The sequence below is a fragment of the Manihot esculenta genome, chromosome 3 (assembly GCF_001659605.2).
Source record: "Manihot esculenta cultivar AM560-2 chromosome 3, M.esculenta_v8, whole genome shotgun sequence".
Lineage (NCBI taxonomy): Eukaryota > Viridiplantae > Streptophyta > Magnoliopsida > Malpighiales > Euphorbiaceae > Manihot > Manihot esculenta.
The window spans coordinates 1475014-1483150 of NC_035163.2; the positions used below are offsets into that span (position 1 = coordinate 1475014).

General features: G+C 30.7%; 1 protein-coding gene across 1 annotated transcript; it reads right to left on the reverse strand.

Moving 5' to 3' along the window:
* Positions 1 to 4362: 4362 nt before the first annotated feature.
* LOC110610564 (cytochrome b-c1 complex subunit 7-2, mitochondrial) lies at positions 4363 to 8137 on the reverse strand. The gene is made up of 4 exons (XM_021750542.2): positions 7908 to 8137; positions 7644 to 7801; positions 7106 to 7153; positions 4363 to 4703 (listed from the first exon to the last, which is right to left on the reverse strand). Exons 1-4 carry the CDS (start codon positions 7999 to 8001, stop codon positions 4635 to 4637), a joined length of 369 nt encoding a protein of 122 aa, XP_021606234.1. The 5' UTR covers positions 8002 to 8137; the 3' UTR covers positions 4363 to 4634.

The following is an 8137-nucleotide window of genomic DNA, read 5'->3' on the forward strand; positions in this document are numbered from 1 at the left end:
GAGATATTTACATTTTAATTTCTGTTTATCATTATTATTATTTTTAAAAATTCGTTAAAATATTATTCACTTGTTTTTGGTTAACGAAATAATTATTCGGTTACTGTTTTTTATTAAAAATAGATTAATTTATTTTTCATTAACGAAATAGTTATTCTATAATTTTTTTTATTAAAAATAGATAAAAAAAATAATAGAAAAAACTTTTCAAATTAGTGAGAGAAAAAAATTTTAAAATCTAATTTTGTCTTTAAATAAAATATTTTATTTAATTCGTGAATATTATTATTATTAATAAATTAATTTTTATATTTTTAAAAATTTATTAAAATATTTTTATCATTTTTTTTATTAATAAAATAGTTCTTTCAAAAAAAAAACAGAAGAAAACGATCATGAAAAACAAAGAGGAAAAAAAATTTCTCTCTTTTTTCTTATAAAACGAAGAATAAAATAAAAAGTTAGAGAAAGATAAAAAAATCAAATAACAAAATGAAAACTAGGAGTAAGAGGAGACGGAAAAGAATGAGATAATTTAATTTTTTGTTATATTTTTAACGGTAAAAATAAATAAAAGAATTATTTTATTAACTGAAAAAAAAATATTTTAATAAATTTTTGAAATTAGAGAGATTATCGTGTTCAAAATCTAGATTGTAAATCTCCTAAAAATAATTATTATTTTAGTCTTAATTTACTATTAAAAGCATATTTGACCATAATTAGAAAACTTCAAAAAGGAATTAATTATGGAATTAAGCCAATAATGATATGCCATTCACTTGGAAGACAAGACAAATGAAATAAAATAATTAATTAAACAATAAATATGCTGTCATAATCCTAGTTTATTAACGGATTATTTATTTATTTTATCACAATTATTAAGAATTATGTATCAAAAATACTTAAATTAGTAATAAAATCACAATGCTAAATGGGCTATTAATATCTAATGTTTGTCGGCTTGGATCATGAGCAAATCCAGAGATTGAAGAGAGGGAGTGGAGGACTGGGCCGATGAGGTGGCGAGAAGGTAATAAGTAGGGCCCACTTGATTTGGATTTGCACGTGGATGTGGGATCTTATGCGGTGATGCCTACCTCACTAGTCAGTACCATAGCCCACCCATCCCTTTTTTTTTTTGGACTTTTCCCTAATTTCACCCCTCCTTTCTGCTGAATTCACTGATTCGCCCCATGTTTTGTTGCCATTATTTTTTTTTATGCATTTAATATGAATTCCAATCTAAAAAAATTAATAATAATTTTTAAATTTAAATATGTATACTAAAATTTATATAAAATCAATTAAGCTTTACATATAATTAAAATACCTATAAAAAATTGTAGAAAAGAAAAGAAAAGAAAAGAAAATATATGGGTGTGGTGATGAAAATAAAGTGAATGGGTCCAAAGGAGTCAATCTGAAATTTTAGTTGCATTCTGAGGACCAGACAAATATTGGTACTTTCGCCAATTTAACGGTGTAAGGAAGCCACATGCGCTTACACAACCACCGTCCCTAAAAGGTTTTCGAAGTTCCGGGAATAATAACAGAGGAGAGAGAAAGCGGTTTTTCGGTGGCCGGCGGAGATGAGGTTTCATCCTCAAAATCTTATCTTCGTTTCGAAGTGTATAATATTATTCGATAGTAGCCGGATAGACTAACCGAAAACCGAAAACTAAAGTTTTTTTTTTTTTTTAAATTCTCTTTATTATCACGTTTTCCATTAATAGAAATATATATAATCACACTAATTTTCTTTTGTTGCACTGACATTTTATTTATTTTTTTATTGTATTTGCTATAAAAATTATGTAAAAATGGATTTCAATGGTTGAAATGAATGATGAATGAATATCAAAGTTATTTGTTGAAATTTTGGATGTTATGTTCTCTTGACGTATTGAAATTAATAATAGTATTCTAAAGTTAATTTTATATATATTTTTTTATTTAACTAATTATGTTAACGGTTAACTGCTAAAATTATGACAGATTATTTTGAAAATATTAGAGATATTTTAATAGAAGCTAAAAATTATAGAAATTAACTAATTAATTTAATTAAAATTTAGAAATATCATTCTAAATAAAATATAAATAATAATACATTTACCATTTTTGAGTATAGAAAATGTAAATTTTAAAAAGGGATTTTTTTTATAAATAAAATGAAGTAGTGGGTAAGACTAGAAAATAATTATGTTAAATATTAATATGACACTATACTAAAATAGTTTATTACGTTGAAGATAAGAGAAACAAAGGGCAAGCATTGGGAAGACTTACAATTTTAAATATTAATATTTTACAGGATATATTGGATAAATAATTTTAAATTTTAATCAATGAAAGAATAAGCTTTTTTGTTCGGACCTGAAATATTTGTAACTGTCCATTAAATGAGGCTGTCTCCGATAAGAATGTCACCGCCTCTGCACCCTCCTCCTATAATTGCAACCTACGCCACTTTTCAGCTTTCCACTATACTGTTACTCTCCTTCTCTCTCTCTCTCTCATTACAAAAATATTCCAGTTAAAAATTAAAATGAGTTTTTTTAAAAAAATATTTAACTTCGATTATTTATTCAAATTTAAAATCTTATATTTCTAAAAATAATTTTAATAAAACCAAAATTTAATATTTTATTTTTTTATTATCGATGTACACTCTAACATATTCTCTATATAAATTTGTTTTATTTTTATTTATTTATATTTATATAGATGTATGAGTGCAACATTTTTTTCTCTAATTAGATTCAAAATGATAGAAATTTTTATCAAAATTCGGTGTATTATAAATTTAAAATATATAGTGGTATTTTATGTGATTTTTTATGAAGAGATTTACTTGAAAATATTTCAGAATCATTATATATTCTTGATTTTTATTCGAATTTAATTTATTATAAATTTAAAATACCAATAGGTTTTTATAATTTTTTTTATTAAGAGATTCACTTGGATATATTTTAAATCCATTATAGAAACCTAATCATTATTTGAGTTTGGTCCATTATAGATCTAAAATATATAGAAATGAGTATGCTTTTTTTTTTTTTTTTTATAAAAAAATCTATTTAGATGTATCTTGAATCCATCATAAATCATATATCCAACTAAGTTTTTCCATATAATTATAGGAAGTTTTCTCATTAAAGCATGGGCTCATGTTATCACATGGAATGTCCATTTGCAGATAAAATCTATCATCTCATTTCTTCATTTACCCATCACCTGCATTATATGGGACAAAAATCATAGACCTTCCTTCCATAGGGCAAATTTGTTCTCCACTTGGCAACTTCCTCTCCAATATTTTTTTTTTCCTTTTTTTCTTAAAAAAAAAAATTGAAAAGAGGGAAAATTTGGTTGGTATTGGCTTAAGACAAACACTTGAATATCAGATCTTGCAGTAGAAAATTGATTTGGATTACTGTGAAGATGGGTAGAGTAGGCCAGCGGCAGCTGCCACTAGCAGTGTACAACTTTTTCTGGACAGCCATTGATGTCAATGAACTGTTCATATGGACAGCAGATAGATACTACACTCCCATGCAAATGGTCACCGTCACGGTAGGTTCAAGAAAGCAAATGAACATGAACGTATTTGCTCATGGAGACATGCTTTGTAATTAGTGAAAGGGAAGTTTGTGGACATCATTTTGCGTGCCAGTTCATATGATGTGGTCTCAAATCAATTTCTTCTAGGCACTCAAGGTCAATGTTCCTCCAAAATAGTATCAGTTACTTTTAAGGTGGTAGTATGCAACTCCGCTCAAGTTGAAGCTGATGAATCAACCCAAAAGGGGAAGCCAAACAGTGAACGAACAGCAGAAGAAGCATAAGCGGCGAATCAATATGCTAATATTTTAATTTCTCTGTAAGAGAGAGCAAACTAGCAATAGCTATAAGAGAAAGCCCCAGAGAACCATAATAGAAATATTTTACCAACAATAGTAACAATACAAGCATGAGGCAAAGCATTGGAGAGAACTAGGGCTTCTTCAAGTGAATAGGGAAAATGCACCCTCAATGTAGTGGACGTTCATTCCCAAGCCAATAGGCTCCGAAAAAAGTAATTTGTGTAAGAAATATTCTTAAAAAATTACTTCAAAAAAATAAGTGTTGATTAGAAAATAAAAAATGTTAATAAAATCCATAAATTAAAAATTTAATGATATTAATAAGATTTTTAAAATTTAGAAAATGACTTTCCTGTTGTCCTGAAATATGTCTTCAGAACACAAACGAATACATGCCATGCAGGCAAAGCAGCACGCCCATAGTGATACACATTAAAACACACAACCACACACCACATATGTACATGTATAATAAAAAGAGAGAGACTTGGAAAAATCGAGCATAATAGAAACTGTCGTTATTGTGGTTAAGCATGAAATGAAACAAAATTTTGGTTATGCTTGATTATTAGAAAACTGCCAGTACAGGATAATCACACGATTCAACCTCTGGCACGAATGATTGGCAAAAGAAATTTATAAAGCAGATACATACTCCATCGCTTTTCAGCTAGAGTAACATTATACCACATATAACTAAACTTTCAACAAGGAATTCACTCCCATGAGCAAAAGCTACAAATGAACGCTAAGAAGGTCTCAAGGAATGGTGCGCTGATAGAGGGGCAAAGCTCCCAAGGCCTCACGTTCAGCTTTTTCCTTCTTCACCTGCAGAACAAAACAACTTTCAAATTTGTATATAGGTGAACCGTTAATTGACTTTACTCTTCATAAATACACAACTTTAAGCCACCAAAAAGTCAGTGCGCATTTCTTACAACAATTTTGACAATACCTAGATACTTGAGCATAAGGTGTAAACGTACCAAGCTGAGCCGAACTTTGAAGAGTTCAAACTTGGTTTACTAAATTTTTTTTGAGCTCAAGCTGGACTTGAATTCTAATCATTTCGAACTCAAGCCAAATATTAATAAGTTTAGACTTGGTTCATTTAGTAAATGAGCTAAGATGAGCCAAGCTTTTATCGAGTCTAATTACGAATAGTTTACGAACAATTCGATTTGTTTACAATTATAATAAATTTTATTTTAAAATTAATAAATTTAAAACTAAATAATTTTAATTAAATGAGTAAACATACAAGCCAGCTCACAAACCTACAAAAAACCTTGCAAACCTACAAAAAACGAGCTCTTAAATCTTGATGTACCAAATATCTAGAGACTTTAGGAGTGCAAACAAGCTTTGAAAGGCTCAAGTTTGGCTCCTAAAAATTTTACGCAGGCTCGAGCTTGAGCTCAGTTTCCTATGACATTGAGCTCAGTCTACTAAACAAGCTTGTTCACGAGCCTACTCAAAAAATCCGTTCGCGGGACTATTCATAACCTGGTAATGAGCCAACTTTACGAATCTTAACGAGTCGTATACTATGAAACTTAAGTTTGACTTGTTCACTAAATAAGCCTAAAAATTGAGTTTGAACTTTTCATTTAAAATACGAGCCAAGTTTGATCGAATTTTTATTGAGCCAAATACGGTCATGCTTTTATCAAGTCGATTTTGGTTGAGCTTTTATCGAGTCGATTCTCGCAACTACTGAGTAGATCACCTTTTGGCATCTCTTGTGATGAATTCATCACTCAACAAAGGAAGAAATCCTAGAAAAACTTGACTAGTTGGGAAATTGAACCATTACTCAAACCAGCTTATTTGTTTAGACAACAATCATAAAAGTTTTGGATCTGATCATTATCCTGTAATGATGGAGAAAGCTTATAAAAAAATTGTTGCCAATCAAACTCAATTAAACAACCTATATATTAAGAAAATATTCTCTTTTCATTATGATGAAATATACAACCATGACTAAATTATTGACTTAGCTTTGTCACATAACAAGCTGCAATATGAAGGCTTCAATAAATAAATGCAACAAGCAACTCATTAGATAAAATCAACTAGTAAAAAATATAACAAGATATAACATATAAGCAAGCTGCTTGGCAATATAATGGGTATCAACTAGTAGTCTTGATTACAAAATCCATCTTGAGTTGGCATCCCGACACAAACAAAAAGAAAATGATTTTCTTGTAACATCAAAATAAAATGCAAGGTTACGAGATTTGGTAACATCAAAATGAAATGCAAAAGAATATAACTAAAATGCAGCAGAATAATGGATATGGAACTGATTCCATCAAATTCCAGGGCTATTGCCCAAAATATGGATAAATTAAAAAAAATTACCTAAGTACGAAATTGTCATAACTGTTCCCCATGTATGCTAAGAGGTGTCAAGTCACAGTTAAGATCAACAATCAAAATGTTGATCCAAGTGATTTAGGCAAGCCTATCCATGTTGATAGGCAAGGTGAATACAACTAGCAATGTGACAATGTCATGTGCAACACCTGATGAAGGGAACACTGCCAAACTATATTCAAGCAGGTCCCAAAATTTGTTGCATATAAAATATTTAATGGATATAAACATTAAATAGAAAGTGAATGAAATATTAAGTAAATTCTGCCATGTGCCAAGAAGGGTGTTTAATTCAAGTTGAAGTGTCAGTCTCTACCCTCTGCTTGACAGGCTGCAGTGCCATTAAGGGGGCAGGCAGGCATTCAAGTTGAAGTACATTGTCAACCTTCATTAGCAGGTGGCTATTTTGGAGCTCAATGTTATATTCTTCTATTCAGTTTGCAATCAGAGCACAAAAGCAATTAATCAACGGTCAAAGTGTTAAACTTGGCTATGACCACCATATAGGAAAAACTTAATAAAGTCTCATATTTTGGTGACCTTTTTTGTTTTTAACATTTTGGTCAATAGCCCAGAATTCCATTATGCCCCATTACCATCTGTATCAAACATGTTGGAATTTCACTCATTGCATCATCATGTACCAGCCACAAGATACATAACTGCATCATTTTACGTATTATTTATAGGTATTGCTACTTAAATTGAAAAGTCAAAGCATTTATAATCAATTAAATGTAATACATGGAAGAATCATACATTAAAGGTGTTAACCAGAAACTACTTGAAGAAAAAGGCAAATTAACTTAGTAGGCAAAGTACATAAAGTCTTGAAAACTACTTACAAGAGACAGCATATCTTGAAGGTAGCTCCTGAAAGGGGTTTGCATTGCCTGCAAAAGTGCAAAGAAAGCAAATTGAAGCTTGAGAGATCTCCATGTATACTTAAATAACTTATTTTTAAAAACAGGTGTGCACCCACAAAAAAACCCTGATTGTGCCTCAAGTAAAGACAAGTGTTTTTTCATTAATAAGCTCAAGACAAGGCAAGTCGCTCCCAACCAAACAAGGGTAAAGTAGTTTAACAATTAACAACATAAATGTTAACACCCCTTAACGTCAATCCAAATGCACTCTAAGTCTTGGTTGATTATTCTCAATAGTTATATATAATTATACAGATTATGATGATGAAAAGTAAGCAGTATACAGTCTAGGCAATTTCACATTAATATTTCCCCAAACAAAACCTTGAATAAACCTTAAACATTGACCACCAATACCGTCACTGAGATAGGGAAATAATCATAAATGGATATAGTCAATCAAAATCATTAAAACCAAACAATCAGAAAAGAATTTTAATAACAAAATAATGAACACCTGAAGGTCCTCGGGAAGGTACTCGTGCTTCATGGAAAGGTCCATTGCGCGCTTGAGACGCTGGGTACGAGCGTCAATAATCTCTCTGGGGAGCCGATTAAGCGCCTCCTTCACGTCGAGCTCGTAATACGGATCGTAAAGATCGTCATACCGCAGCCCTATTTTAATTCAAATGTTAAGGTATAATAATCAATGTTCAACATATGAGTTTGCCTGAATAGGAATCAGGAAGATAACAAAAACTAGGGTTTCCAAAATGCTAACCATATTTGCGGAGGCGTTTGGAGAGAGCTTTCATGTGCTGCTTGGCGAACCAGTTCTTCTTTGGATCTAGAAATGACTGCAAAAACGACGCCATTTTGGCGCTCTGATTCCTTCTTCTTTCTCTACCTCTGCGTGTGCACCAAATCTGTAAGCTCTAGCCCTCTGGCTGCTGCCCCTCTGAATTTTCTGGTAAAGCTGCGAAACGACAGTTTCAAAGGTAACAAACAAAC

Excerpts from the sequence above, each read along its gene's own strand:
- LOC110610564 (XM_021750542.2), bottom strand. The coding sequence starts at position 8,001 with ATGGCGTCGTTTTTGCAGTCATTTCTAGATCCAAAGAAGAACTGGTTC. Across the intron at positions 7,802-7,907 it reads CAAACGCCTCCGCAAATATG|GGCTGCGGTATGACGATCTT; the intron begins GTTAGCATTTTG and ends GAATTAAAATAG. Across the intron at positions 4,704-7,105 it reads TTCAAGATATGCTGTCTCTT|GTGAAGAAGGAAAAAGCTGA; the intron begins GTAAGTAGTTTT and ends TTTGTTCTGCAG.